This window comes from Strix uralensis, chromosome 4 (assembly GCF_047716275.1).
Source record: "Strix uralensis isolate ZFMK-TIS-50842 chromosome 4, bStrUra1, whole genome shotgun sequence".
Taxonomy (NCBI): domain Eukaryota; kingdom Metazoa; phylum Chordata; class Aves; order Strigiformes; family Strigidae; genus Strix; species Strix uralensis.
In genome coordinates this window covers 68,137,864-68,152,659 of record NC_133975.1, presented here as the reverse complement: position 1 = coordinate 68,152,659, position 14,796 = coordinate 68,137,864, and the positions used below count along the sequence as shown (strand labels likewise).

Below are 14,796 nucleotides of genomic sequence, written 5' to 3'. Positions count from 1 at the left end.
ATAAGTCCTTATTCAGCTCAGACAGGAGGGGTGATTTGTCTACACATAAATATAACTGATGCTGAGACCAATGATAATCCAGCTGGTCAGTGGCTCAATTTTGAGAAGGAGAAATATCCCCTTCCCTTTTTAAAAAATATATTGTAACTATGCAGTAATGCTTCTAAATGTTACAGTTTATAATATCTTTACTGAAGCATTCTGGATGCTTTCAATTAATCACCGATCTTTTCTTAGATCTGAGGATTCAAAATGTTACTGCTTAGAGCAGTGGTGTTTGCTGATTTTGTTACTGAATTCCTGAATCTGGCATCCCATTGACATGGTTTCAGTCATTAAATGCATAAGATAGCAACCTTCTGCATGCTTTTCTGGTTCTGCTCTTCCTTCTCACCTTCCAGTCGTTGCTCCATTGACTAATTCGTTCACAGCTTGAAATATCTTTTTTTTTTTTTTTTTTTTAATGATATCTATCATTCAAATCCATGTTTGCAAGTCAGTAGCAAAAGGTATAATTCTTGGAGTGTTGCTGACTCTGCTACTTGCTTGTAAGAAGATCTCTGTAAATAATGTAGTATCTTGTTTGCTAGGAATTCATTAAAAATTGCTTAGCTCAAAATTAAAGCATATTAAACAGAAATCACTCTTCAAAAGCATTATTTTAAAGGAACAATCTTATTTAAAAATACCTTCAAATAAAAAAGAAGAAAATTGTATTATCTAAAATTCTGAGATGAAACTTCTATCTTATTAGAGCATTTCTGTTTCCTTTCCAATGCAAACAAATTGAAACATCTCAGTTTTGCTAAGCCTGTATTTTTGTCCTTGCCACACACACACACACACAGAGAAATATTAAAAAAAAAAATGCATTAATTTTTCACTGAGTTCTCCCTGTAGTGCCTCCTCATCTGTCAGGAGTAATGCTTTTTTAGGCCAGAGAGAAGTTTTGGTCTCCTGCATACCAAGAGCGTGACAGAATCACTGAGCTATCAAATCAGTTATTCTGCCAACATCTTTCTGGTTCACTGAAGAGTAAATTAATCCTATGTAAGAGTGCTCCAGCAGGAGAATAAGAGCGAGCACACATACTGCCATAGTCAGGGAGTAAGGTGCTTGCCAGGGGTGTAAATAATGGATAAATAATTAATTTTCTTTGGGGAACCTTCAAGGATCTGCTTCTGTGAGTGCTTATGCACACATGGTGGAACAAGTGCAGCAAGGGATTGAGCAAGACTGCTTCTCCATGGAAAGAAAACAAGCCCTAGGGCAGGTTGCTCAGCAGCTCTCTACCACTCACTGGAGACCTGGGATGTCTGGGACTGGGACCAGTTTCTGGAGTCAGCACTGATCAGAAGGTGTTTGGGAGGGAGCTGCTCCAGCAGAAGACATTAAGACACGCCTTAGGTCACCATCATCACTTGGAAATGATGGGTTACAACAAGTCAGTCTCTGGCACATTGACCAGGTGATGTTACCAGTGCTTCCGCCCCCCGCCAAACTTTATTTAGGAAAGCCCAACAGCTCCAATGAGAAAACAAAGAAGAGATAGAGTGTGGTGCAACAGGTAATTCAGTACTGACCTGAAATCTGTTGCCTGCAGTTCAAATTATTACAATGAACTACAAAGCCATCCATGGTCTTCTGTGTGATTTCTCAGAGTTGATTTTTTTTTTTTTTTATCCTGTTCCTACATCTTTCCTTGTTTCCACATACATGGTCTTTTCTTTGATTAACGTCTCCCCATTTTTCCTGCTGTCTTCAGAAATTCATTCTTCAAACCCCTTTCACATCGATTATTTTTGTGTCTGACCCTAACTGTTTTACTTTCTTTTAATTTCCCTTTACTTACTCCTTTTTCTAAGAAAAGTTGTCTCCCTTTGTTCCCTGTCCTCTTCACTTGGTATGTTTCTGTGATTCTCTGTTCCTATTACAAAACTCATTTACTCTCTGTCTCTCTTCTTGTCTTTCACTATGCAAGCCATGTGACTCCATCAGCCACAGGTCCATCGGTCTAATTTCCCCTTTCCATCTGCTGTCTAACACCTCTCCCTTCCTCCTGCTCCCACACAGCACTCTCTCTTCCTTTTTTGTTCCTACTTTGACATCTCTCCTCTAACTTTTCCATCGTACTCCTACCCACTGCCTTCCCTGCTGCTCACGCTAGCAGAAATGTTCAGCTGTGGTGCTTTATTCCATAGATCTCAGCTTCCTTCACCTCCTGATGCTCATTAGATCAAGCCCACAACCACCTTCTTGGCCAGTTTAGGGATGTTTGTTGTGCATTATCAACGTGAGCCGCTGTGGAAAAATGATGATACTTTCAATCTGCTGTTAAGGAGTTACTTGGATCACATTTTAAATCAACAAAATAGGGATATTTTATTGATCAAATTTCAGTTTTTCAGCTTTACTGCAATAATGTACCTGTAACTGCTCCAGTGTTTTCCATAAGTTGCCCCAAGGCGGTAAGCATTTTGCCACAAGAATACATGCAACCTCTGGAAGGACCGAGGAATTCTGTTTAAGACCATCTGGTCATAAAGTGAGTATTTATCTAAAGCCAAGGGTACTCAGGTTTTCAGGCTGTTTTCTGTCTGGACCTCTGCTGTAAATGGCTGTTGCATTTGTTCATGAACTAAATATAAAATATTCCTAGAAGTTCTCATAATGAGAAGTCTACACGCATGACCTTTTGAAAGCTCTCTGACTCCTTCAAAACATGAGCAAATTGAAAGTCTGTATTTGCAAGATCAGAAATAAAATGAAAACCTCACTTTGGCTGTCTAAAAATAAAGCCATATGAAGCAAAGACCTTGCTGAGGTAGGAAACTCTTAAAATAAATACCATTTCCTTTGCCTCAATAAATGTTGTTTCATTCTAAAGTTGAATATATAATTCATTCCACTGAGCTTAACATTTTTTAAACTATAAAACAGTAACTCTACAACAGTAACACAGTAACAAAACTGTTAACCTGTAACATTTTGTTTCAGCTGGAGTGAACTACATTTGAGAGACGATTGTTGTAACAAGAAAAAAATTTCTGAACTGAGCTGTTTCCAAGCTATTCATCACTTCCCTAATATCTCTCCTTATGGAAGCTCTCCAAGCCCTATGATACTGATCTTGTAAACAGTTATTTTCTTTCCTTAGCTCCTCTAATAAAATTCATGCTTGATATTTCTGTCAGAACTCCTTGGCCCCTTCTTCCCCCCCCCCCCCCCCAGATTGGGAAATGGGCAAATAAAACGAAAGGAATTTTTTTAATCTTTTGGATCATGCATCCTTATAACATCATCCAAAAAACCACAAAAACAACAGCAAGAAAAGAAAATGAATTGACTTTAATAATTTCTTCTGGATATTTTTTAATTAAATAATAAATGTATGGCACAGTACTAACAGATACTTTGGCCAGATGCTTCTTGTCAGAATATACTATTAGGAAAACATGACGTAGGACAGGGAAATATGTTAAATTTTGTAGTGTCTATGTCCCGGCAGACATGCCCCCAAAAATACTCACAATCATCAGACCACTCTGGGGTTTCAGTACTGCTGATTGCGTTATTTATGCAGATACATACAAAATTATGCACAACTCACATGTTATATTTTCGTTAGAGGGAACTAAGAAATATGCTACCATTCTGAATACTTTTTAATGTGAGTTCCCTTCACTGATCTGAGAATAGATTCATTCTTGCTCCAATGTAAATTTGCTGGTCTAAATAGAAACATCCTCCAGTCTTTTCATACTCATGCTGCTGTGTGTAACATTTCCCTGGAGAGGAACTTATGGAGTAAACGCTTTGTACTTGCTCACAAGTTTCAAAGACTTTCTTTGCTGCTGCCTTTATGCCATGAATTTAGTTGTATTTGTATGAGGTGCAGCTGCCTCACCCAGAGGAAAATTACCCTCGTACATGGGCGTTCGCATTAGTTTAGGGAAGAACTGGCAGTTTTTAAACTCTTCCTACAAGATCACAGCTCTGGATCCTGAGTCTAGAAACTCTAGAGCTTTAAAGTAAAAGAAATCTTTGTGGATGTATTTCATATGTGTGTCTTCTTACGTATCAAAATAAGGATTTGGATGCTTGAGACTGCCTACTTAGACTCAAGCAGCATGCTGCCTCTTACAGTGAAGCTCTAGTTGTACCACAAACTGACACACTCAACTCTTTAAATGTTTAAACAGCTGTGCAGATGTTAATTTAACTCATTACTTATCTCCCACCACTCAGTTTATCAGAAAAGAATAAAAGCAAAATGACAGGACTCATCCGAAGCAAATTATTATTGGCAAAGCTTAGGCCAGAAAGAAGCGTGAAGTTACAAAGGCATTGGTGGCACATATACTTTTGAAAAGCTTTTCAAAGGAAAAATCTCAAAATTAGGAAATAGTTTTGGTTTTAAAATCGTTGCAGTTCCAACAACTAGCATTTCTTCATCTGCCACTATTACTTTAGCTTTAAATAGTTTAAAAAAGGAAATCTTATGGATAAACCAAATCCAAACATACGTTTCTCCTTTACCCCCCAAAATTCCAACACACAAACTCTTTATTTCAACAGCATTTTTAGTATGCTTTCAGTAATATTGAAACAATCGCATTCAAAACACTTCAAAAATCAGACACATTTAAAGCGTCTTGCAGAATTCTCTCTTGAATTTCAATACAATTCAGATGGCCTGGTAACCCCTCAGTTTGTGTTCATTAGTGGCCTTTGATGATGTGGTTGCATGCTATTTTAACTGAGAAGCCTGCCCTTATTTGGGACAGAAATTAGCCCAAGGTTAAAGAACTGAGCCAGCTGTTTACTATTACATTTTATCTTCATCACCACACATGTGCTCTCTGCTTCACGTTCTCAACCCTTCCCATCTATCTGTGCAGCAAATACAGCACTATTCTTACGCCCTGGAGGTGCTGGGTTTGGTGCGCGCGATGCTCCCGTCCCAGCACGCGTGTCTCGATGTCTCCTTAAAGCTGTGGACGACACCTACGTCTCTTTGTTCCTCCGAGCGATTCCGCTTTCCCTGCTCCCGCTCTCCACCTCTCAGGCTGGATCGCCCCGGAATTAAGGGAGACCAACTGCGATGGCTCGTTTAAGGGACCTGGCCATGGAAGTGAGCCACGGGCTGCACAGATGCTGTCTCAATTTAATATGGCCCTAACTTAATCATGAAATGCTGATTAGTTTATGGTGAATCCGTGCCTAAGGAGACAGTTAATTGTTACGAAGCCATTTATGCCACGACGGTCGGTCAGTGAAGAGCGGGGCCCGCCGGTACCGTCCGCGTTGTGCCTGCACAGCACAAACAGCCCTTGCCCCTCGCCCAGAGCTCCCGCCCGGCCAGGCGCCGGCAGGAAGCCCCCGCGCCTCGACGGGAGGCCGCCGTCCCCTCAGGGCGCATCACCTCCCGCACAGAAACCGCCCACAGCGGCGCGTCCCCGCCAGCGAGCCGCTTTCGCCCCAGCCCTGGCGACGGAGGCCGGGGCCGGCAGAGCCGCTCGGCGGGGACTGCTGAGGCGGCGGGGGGCCTGCGGCAGGCCCAGCGGCACCCCGAGGCCCTTCCCGCGGAAACCCCGCGGCCGGCAGGTGCGTGCGTGCGCGCGGAGCTCCCGCGGCCGCCACCCCGCGCGCACGCGCGCTCGCCCTCTCTGCACGCGGGCAGGGCCGCTGTGACGCCACGGGGCGGGGGGCGGGGCGCCCCCGCCGCTGCCGCCCTCGCGGCGGCCCCTGGCCGCGCGCGCCCTCGCGCGCTTCCCGCCGGGTGCCGGCGCCGCCACGCGCGCGTACACGAGCCCCCCATCCGCCCCCCCCCCGCCGGCTCCTGCCGGGCGGTTCGTGACGTCAGGCGGTCGCTGAGGAACGGGGCGCAGGTGCATCCGTTTCCTCAGGGCGTGAGGCGGCCGGCGACAGCGCCTCCCGCCGCCGCCCCCCTCGCGGAGCGTCGGGGACGGGCCGGGTCCTTCCCCCGCTCCCGGTGCAGCGCAGGTCCCCGGCCGCTGTGTGAGAGTCCCCGCGCTACGGCGTCCCCGACGGGCGGGGCGAGGGGAGGGAGGAAGAGCTAGGCAGCCGCGACGGGGCGGCCACGGCCGGGGTCGCTAGGGGGAGGCACGGCACCGGGAGACGGGTAGAGGCGCGGCGGGAGCGGAAGGCGGAGGCACCCCTCAGTCGGCGGCGCCGCGCCCCCCGCCCGGATTTTGCTTTCCCTTTGGGCGGCACCTCCCCCGGCGGGCTGGGGACAGAGAGAGACACGCTTCTGTATTTATTCGTTTCCCTAAAGGGCGAGGGGAGGGGAGACCGGAGACCTGCGCGGGGAGGACGCGCCAGCTGGCGGAGAGGAGGGCGCGGAGGCAGCCCCGTCACGAGAGGAGGCGGCGGCGGGGAGGAGGAGGAGGAGGAGGAGAAGCCGCCGGCGCGGAGCCTCGCCTCGCCTCACAGCCCCTCCGCCGTCACCGCCTCGCCGTCCCTGGCCGCCGGAGGTACCGGCGGCCGCCCGTCCTCATGATGGCCTCAACCACCACCTGCACCCGGTTCACCGACGAGTACCAGCTCTTCGAGGAGCTCGGGAAGTAAGGACGGAGCCCGCCGGGCGCGCCCCGCCGCTGGGGGAACGGGCGCGGGGCCGGGGAACCGGCGTGGCCGGGGCGGGAGCGGCGGGAAGGCACCCTTGGGTGTGCGGGCTCGGGGCGCGAGCCCCGCCGGGGGGTGCCGGACCGGGGGCTGCCTTACCGGTGCCGACAGCCCGGCGGGGCGCCCCGCCGCGGAGGGCCACTGGGGGAGCGCCCTGGCTGCAGCCTCCCAAAGACACCCCCACCTGAGCGTTAGTTGCGGGGTGGGGGGTCGGGGCTCCGCGCCCGCCCGTCCCCCCGGGTACGTACGGCCCCCGGGCGGCCAGAGGCTCCGAGCGGGCGGCGGGGATTTGCCCTCGGCCTCCCGACGCGGGAGGTGCGGGAGCTGCCGTATCGTTACTTAATTATTTTCATTATTACGGCTGTAGCGGGGCGGAGGGGGGGCTCGGTGAGTGAGGGGCTGTCGGCGCGCGGCGCCCCCCAGCGCCGGGGCCGGCGACTCTCGGCCCCGATCGCCATGTTGGCGGCCCGGCGGGGCGCCGGTGTCACCGGGGCGGGAGGGAGGGGGGGGAGCGGGACACACGGGGCCGGGCCGCCGCCGCGCTGTCCCCGCGGCGTGTGCCGGCCTTGGGGCAGTGCAGATGTGCCCTCCCACCGCCCAGCGGCTGCAGGCGGGGATGGGTTCGGTCGTATGGCTCGTACCTGCGTTTCTGACCACAGTTTACTGTTTTGGTGAATAAAATCAACGCTGACCAGAACTCTCTAGTTTTTTTTATTTTTGTTTTAATTCTGCCGACACCACACCTCTCACTGAAACCCGTTAAAACCCTCGCGCCGGTAATGGCAGTGAACCGTTTCAGTTGGACTGACACTTTGTCCGCTTCTTGGTTTCCAGAGGGGCGTTCTCCGTCGTGAGAAGATGTATGAAAATCACCACAGGACAAGAGTACGCTGCCAAAATTATCAACACCAAAAAGCTTTCAGCTAGGGGTGGGTATATTTTAACCTAGTTTTTATGATCCCTCCTCCCCGTTTTTTGCATTCTTGTGGTAAGCCTTAAAAAAATAATAAAAATAGCTAAATTACTTAATACATTTCTTAATACATTTTTTTTCGCATTTCCTTGTTTGTTTGGTTGGTTTTTTTCCATTTCCTTGGGGTTTTGTTTTTTTTTTTAATTTCCTTGGTGCTTGTTTTTTTCTATGTTAAATGTTTCATGGATTGGTTGCGTGGAGGTCTGAGGTCGCTGTAACGCTTTTCAAGGAAAGATGTACAAAAACTAAACGTAACAAAATGTAGCCGTTTTGTTTTTGTATCTAAAGAACTTTGAATATCGGCTTGCAAGCATTTTACAAGCTGATTTTTTGAGGAAGGTTGGGAAGTAATAAGTTTCCATTATAGCTTTTATTTTACATATTATAGCTTTACTGAGTTCTGTGTTTCCATTGCATTTAAACATGAACATCAAGGCCTATCTGACTATGAATGCATCAGAAAAAGTGTACTTCTACCTCATACTAAACTTTGTTACGAGAAGAAGATTATGTTAAGGAGGAAAATTGCCTTTTTATGAACTCACCATTTGTGAAGCAAGTCATTCTGATCAAGTGATGAACTGTTTTACTCTTACAACCCAACCATAATACCTGCTGTACAGCTTGTTTGTACTTTCTTTGAGATGTGAGTATTTCCTAGGTATTGTCAGTATCAGTGGATACATCTTTGTGATACATTTGAAGTAAATATACACATACCGTGGGTTACTGTTGTCAAAAGCAAGCCTTAATGGTCATACGTCAGTTGCTTAAATCCAAGTCAGAGTGCTTGTGCTAGGATGTCAGAGATTACGGATTATTCTCCGCTAACATTGTCTGTGTTTTGGTATGAACTTGTGGTAAAGAACATGGAAGTGAGTAAGCAGTGTCAGAGTGAAAACCTGTTTATGACCTGGTTTGGTTTTGTTGCAAAGGAATCACTGCAGGTAAACAGTTTGAATTAATTTATTAAATTTAAACATAAAATATCACATATGATGTTATGGCATATTCTGGTAACATGCTGCTCTTTGACAAAGATCTTTCAACATTGTGTCAGTACTCTTATTTTCAGCCAATGAAAGTTGTGTGAAAATTTACTTTTTGCCTTTTGCTGAATTTGAGTCGTCATACTCTCACTGTGAGATTTGTTTTCCTTTATTTTTATAAATGTACTTAAATTTTAAATACTTATTTGTAAAGTTATGGATTTAAAGGGAGAGAGGTTAGGAAAACAGTAATACTTGAGATAAAGTATTTTCACAAGTTTGCTTAAAACATCTTCCTTTTTTGTTAGCACAGTAACATGATCTGTTGAATTTTGATGCTTGAAATAAACTACACATTCTGTGTGATTTTGTAGATCTAGGTACCTTTCAACATGAGAAGCTATAGCAAGATCAGCACCAGGGTACCTATGTGCTGTGGGTTTTATGTATGATGGGATAAATCTTGAAATGCTAGGCTAAATTAATAAGAACTTTGTCTTCCTTAGAAGTCATTATTTGGAATGTACTATATTTCAAGCTTTAATTTTTGTACTACTTTGACTGTTCATGCAGGACCAAGCTGGTCCTTGGTGTAGTCCATTAATCAGTGGAAACATAATCAGTGGAGAATTTGGCTCATAAGATGGAATGAGGCAAAATTTGCACAGAGATTTTTCTACAGGTTTAGCACGTAAGCTCATAAAGGAAAGGGTTATGCTTCAAAGATGGACTGTGAAATATCCTTTCTTATCAGAACGCATGTGATGCCATGTCCATGAATGCGGAGAATGTGTTTCCATCTCTGTTTTCAGAGATCCCAGAAATATTTGAGGCTTTTTATTTGCTTGGTGGTTTTTGTGGTGGCTGTTTTGGTTTTTAGCTTTTTGAAATCTACTAAAAAGCTTTTGAAGAGCAAGCTTCTTGGAGAAATCTTCACACCCTTATTAGGCAATTCTTTAATTGCAGAAAGGTGCACTTTAGTTGTATTTGTGGTACAAAAACTAAATGTTAAAAAGCCTCAAACTGTGATACTTTCTCCTGGCTGATAATAGGTATAGAGCTTATAACTAAGATGCTGTTTTTCAAATCTAAATTGTAACTTTCATTCTACTCACATCTGAACTGCCTTATGATGAGCAGTTCACTTCTGTGTTTCATAATTCTTACTTGAAATACCAATCCTAGTGTAAATCTAAAGGACTGTTCATGAGGCAAGCTTCATCAGTGAGCGGAGTTAAGAGGTCCTTGGCTTGGAAATGCGTATCCCTAGTACAGTGCCTGGCTCTCTGGAAGTCTTTTAAACACGGTGTCAAATTTGGGCCTTCTTGATTGCAAGAGCGAAGAAGAGCAGTATCAATGTATAATATGGCAGCGCCAAGACTAAATAAAACTGCCTTAAGGTAGTTTTGAAATTAAAAGTTGTTTAGCTGGCTTCAGCCCAGTCATGGCAGTACTCATCTCCCCATCCCTCCTTCACCTCAGCCATAAATGTTCTTGGAAATTTAACCAAATCCTTGCTTTGGTAGTCCTTCTAAACCCAGTCACTGATCTGGTCACAGACTTATGCCAGTGAAGGTGTGTTCTTATCTGTTTCCTTGTGTAGTTACAGGGAAATGTCAGACTAATAGTGTGTGTGCAGAGGCATGGGCTTTTGTTTTAATTTGGAGGGGAAAAGAAGCTATGCCCCCTGTTCTAGCAGAAGTAACCTTTGTGCTTTTAAGTTGACAATCTGTTATTTAGATATGCTGTGCTCTTATTTACAAATTGAAGTCCAAAATGTAATAAAAACACTTAAGAAATTACGATTTTAAATATTATGACTTATACATATAGATAGATCTTATGACTTTACATAACAATTCCAATTCCACCTTTTTCTGATTTTACTAATAGAAATAATAAATACTTTCAATTTAAATCTCTTTCAGTATAGCAAAAATGCTTTTGCTTATTAGAATAACATATTCTCTTCTTCAGTACTCTTAAGCTGCACTTAAAAGTTCTGAGCTTTGACTTGGCATTTACTAAGTCAGTTCAAGTATTAAATTAGAATATCAATGGCTAGTTTTGTATCAATAGAGTATGTTCTCAACAAGTTTCCACTATTTGATTATGCTGCTGATTTTTATAAAGGGGAGAAAATAGAAAGGTATGTAACATACCCCTCTAAAACGAAGTGCAGCAGTGAACAAGCACACAGAAAGCTAAGAATAAAGCGAAGGATGTATGTTTGCTGTAGCATTTCATCTGATGAAGTTGTTGGGATTTTCTTATTCCTTGGTTTCTAAAGTGTGCTGTTTTGGGCTTCTCTGTTGTTTTTCTTGTGTTGAAAGCAACGTAGACAAAAGTGAACTTCTGTGAGGTGACTTTTCCCATGTCTGTTCCAAATAATTAACAAGTCATCTTTTTCTTTTTGTCATTATCTGTACATCTTTTCTTTTAAGAGTCTTCTGGCTTTGATCCAAATTGATTTCACATAAACAGATCCCCTTTTCTTAACAGGTTTGGGCCTTGTTTTCTGACTTTAAAAAAAAAAAAAGAGATAAGTATTTTCTTCTCTGATCATACTCGAAAAGATCAATTACTAATATATTTTCATCAGGTGTAATTTTTGCCAGTAACCCATTGACATTTTCTCTGTGGTGGCCCAAAACACTGTGCCTTTGATGGTGATTCGATGGCTTCTGTGAGAGGAGGATGATGTTCCAGCCCATTTTCTTTTCTAGGGTGTTTTTGTAAATACTGCCTAGACACACCTCTCCCAGCCCTTAGACTGCTGCAGCAGAAATACGAACTGCTTTGTTTATGGGCATACATATTATTAAGACTAACGTAAGAATCAGCTGGAGGTTATCGCTTCTTTGTGAAAAGCTCTCATGAGCTTTCAGGGACCAGCCATTCCATTAGCTTCAGTGAGCTTTTGAGCCTTGGAGGCTTCACTGGTTATTTGCCTTCCTTCTTCATAGGAAATTTCCCAAATCCTTTTCAGCATCTTCCTATTCTTCAAAGAAGAGAGTATTTCCAATGGGCTTGTGACTGCAGATGCAAGGCATAGCCAGAGGTGACTAGAGCGATTGCACTTCCCTGCAACAAGCTCTGATGGGTGAGGAATTTGAAAACCCCACCCTTTTGGAACAGTATTTTAGTGGCAGTATTGAGTAACCTTGCTGTGGGAAGAGTGTCTGAAGCTGTGCAAGTAGAGCACCTCATGATCCCTAAAGTGACTTAAAATATATTAAGAAGGTGAATGAAACATAAAGCGTATAGGCTGGTATTTTTCAGCGTAGTTTTTCATGATGCAGAGACAAACGCTTTTGTTGTGTCACTAGACCAACATTTCATTTAGTCAGGTAGCCTGTGTCAGTCGGTGCCAGATGTTTTACAGGAAGGCAAGCTCTAATAAGGCTTCCTGTACTCCATAGGAGGAGAAAATATTTCTACCTAATCTAGCTAAAGATCTTAGTCTCTGAAGCACACATTTACCTGTGCAAGTTTATTATAACACATGTATTTTTAATGCTAACTTCCTACATACACATGAAGTTATTCCCACACATAGAGTACTATCCTTAAGGGCGTTTAGTTGCCAGTGAAGCAGATTTTGTCTTTGTGAGTACAAGAACTAAGCTTGGGATTTTGGGTATGTTCTTCAATATCTTGCTGTAGTCTGTTTCTCAGGTTAATTACCTGTTGAGAAGCAGTATGTTTGCCTTTGTGTTAAGAATGTTTTAAAAAATGTTTTTCCATAGTATGTAAGAAGGCTTACCTGCTAACATGTGGTTGCTCTTTTTTGAATGTTTATTCTCTTTCTGTACTTCAGCTTAGTCACAGCATTCTTGTTAGTTTGGCATAGATGCTGTGATTTAACACAGATACCTTTGTATATTTATCTGCAAGTATTTGTTTCAATTGCTAATTACCATACTTTAGCAGGCTGTGGGTTTTGTCTGTTAAGACTAAGTCCATTCAGAAAGCTCAGAGTAGAAGAGAGCACTCAGAGTGTTATTAAAAGAAAAAAATCAGATTTTTGGTTAGGTGTTCTGTTTTGAAGGTTTGGTGCTTTTGTTATGTTTCGTTTTTAGTGAAAATCTGAAGAGCTTTCAAATACCAGTGAGAATGAGGACTTTGAAACTCATTGTGATGACTCTTTGTTGGTAGTAAGTTATTCTAGTAGTTTAAACTAGATTTGAAATGAATTTTCCTGGCAGTTCATACTTAAATTACCTTTAGCAAATATTATATGATTTTGATAATGCCACTTTTGGGGTTTTTTTTGCAAAAGATTTATTTTCTCTCTGTTGTGACTGCGGTTGCTCTTAGAGAAGGAGATTCTCTATATAGCTCATACAGCGATGGGCCTTAAACAAATTACATCAGAATTTGAATATGCATGTATTGCTCTTGATATCATTAAAGCTTATTGCTGGTGTTCTTACTGAGAGGTATGTAGTAGAAAAAGTGAAAATTGTAGCACATGCTTTAACATATTTCCAGATGGAGGATGGGGTAAAAGGAATTCTAGTATACTCTGCTGCTGTCCTTGTCACATGCTTCGGAGAAATGTCTTTGACATGTAGCTTCATAGTTTGAAGTGATACTGTAAAAACAGTGCTTACAAGTTATCCTGAAGGTTGGAAGTTTGTGGAAGTGTAGCTTTTGATTGCGATGGACACATGACCCAAATCTAATATGTAAAATAACTTGGGGGAGGCATGGAGAATTAAAAAGGTTTGACCAAGCTTGATGGGGCCAGGGGGGATACATCAGAGATGTTTTTCTGTCTGAAGTCCAAGATTATTAATTATAATAAGTCAGTTGAATGTGTCTGTCCCTCTTGGGATCTTTCCATTTTCTCTCATTGTGTTTCACCACTAGTTTGGCCTGGACCCCCTCTCTGTTTTCAGATCTCTTCCACTGAAGTGTTAACAACAAATGGATTCTTGGGGACTTACTCGGCTACCGTTTTCCTGCCATTTTCTGTCAGAAGTTGCAAATTCCGGCACCAATGTGTGCTTCTATTTTGTGTGTTTCCTTACTGCAAACTAAAGACTTAACTGCACATCTGAACAGCTCCACTTTCAGAATTGATTCTGTTGGGAGAGAAGGGCCAACTTAGACACAGGGGAAAATGTGAACTGAACACCTTTACTCAGCTTCCACATCTGCACTCTGATACTGAAACATGGATGTGTCTTTTCCTCTTGCTCTGAGAGAAGTTATGTTCCCTGACAATGTTTTACTACTTATGTCGAAATCATACTTCCAAATGAAAGCTTTTGGTCAAATATGAAAACAAGGAAATAAGCACAATGGTAAACACTTAACCGTCTGTCTGTGCATAATACTGTACATAGAAAACAGTGGTTTGTGTCTATTGCAATCTGAAACTACAGGTCAGCTGAGGTATTTAAGAGACTTGCATCTGTCCTTATGGACAGCGAGGTAGAAATACACTCGTTCCTGGAAGAACTGAAACTGAATTTCTGAGGGTTTGTTCTGCACCAAATTTCAAAACTTCTCTTAGTCTTAAAACCTAACTAAAATAAAAATGGTATTATAATGTGAAAGCCCTACTACATGTAGGTATATATTTGTCTGAATACTAAAAATTATTTATTCACTTTCTCTGGTTATGGTTAGTGGTATGTGAAGTCATCTCTGCTGCTTTTATTTACACTTTTATGATTCCAAGGTCTGGGTTGGGAGGTTTTGGTTTTTTTGTTGTTTTTTGATGGTGACCATTTTGACTTGGACCATATTGTTGTTTTGGATGGTGACCCTATCACTTGGAAGACAGGAGAAGGCTGTATTTTTTTTTTTTTCATTTAATTGGGAAGTGCCTGATCTGAGAGATTGAAATAAAAGCTAAATATTTTGCTTTACAAATGTAAATACATGAAAAGCACTATTTTGGCAGTATCTGTCCTTCATTTGACCTCCTGAGAAATGTAGGCCAGGGTATTTCATATGTCAGGGTCCAGCTTCCTCCTTCATACACATTACTGCATGTTTGTCAAATGCTTTGTAAGGATATTGTGGCGATTTTAAAAAGATTATGTGGGGAACGTAACTTCCTCTGTTCAGTTAATAGAGAACAAAAACCTAACAAAGATAGAAGTGCCTTGTGTTTAATTCCTTATTAAAAATGATTATGCCTTGAATTTGAAGAAACATCTGCTGTGTTTT

At 43.0% G+C, this 14,796-nt stretch overlaps 1 protein-coding gene across 34 annotated transcripts in view; it reads left to right on the top strand.

The window, feature by feature from the left end:
* Positions 1-5,898: 5,898 nt before the first annotated feature.
* CAMK2D (calcium/calmodulin dependent protein kinase II delta) overlaps positions 5,899-14,796 on the top strand; it is a 161,367-nt gene continuing 152,469 nt past the window's right edge. For 7 of the 34 annotated variants that reach the window (XM_074867198.1, XM_074867196.1, XM_074867183.1 and 4 more), the window contains exons 1-2: positions 6,090-6,587; positions 7,483-7,577. In XM_074867198.1, the coding sequence (XP_074723299.1) occupies positions 6,520-6,587; positions 7,483-7,577 (163 nt within the window). In that variant the 5' untranslated portion in view covers positions 6,090-6,519. Of the gene's footprint in view, positions 6,022-6,082; positions 6,588-7,482; positions 7,578-14,796 lie in introns of those variants that run through there. The other 27 variants (XM_074867182.1, XM_074867177.1, XM_074867179.1 and 24 more) reach the window with 10 other exon arrangements.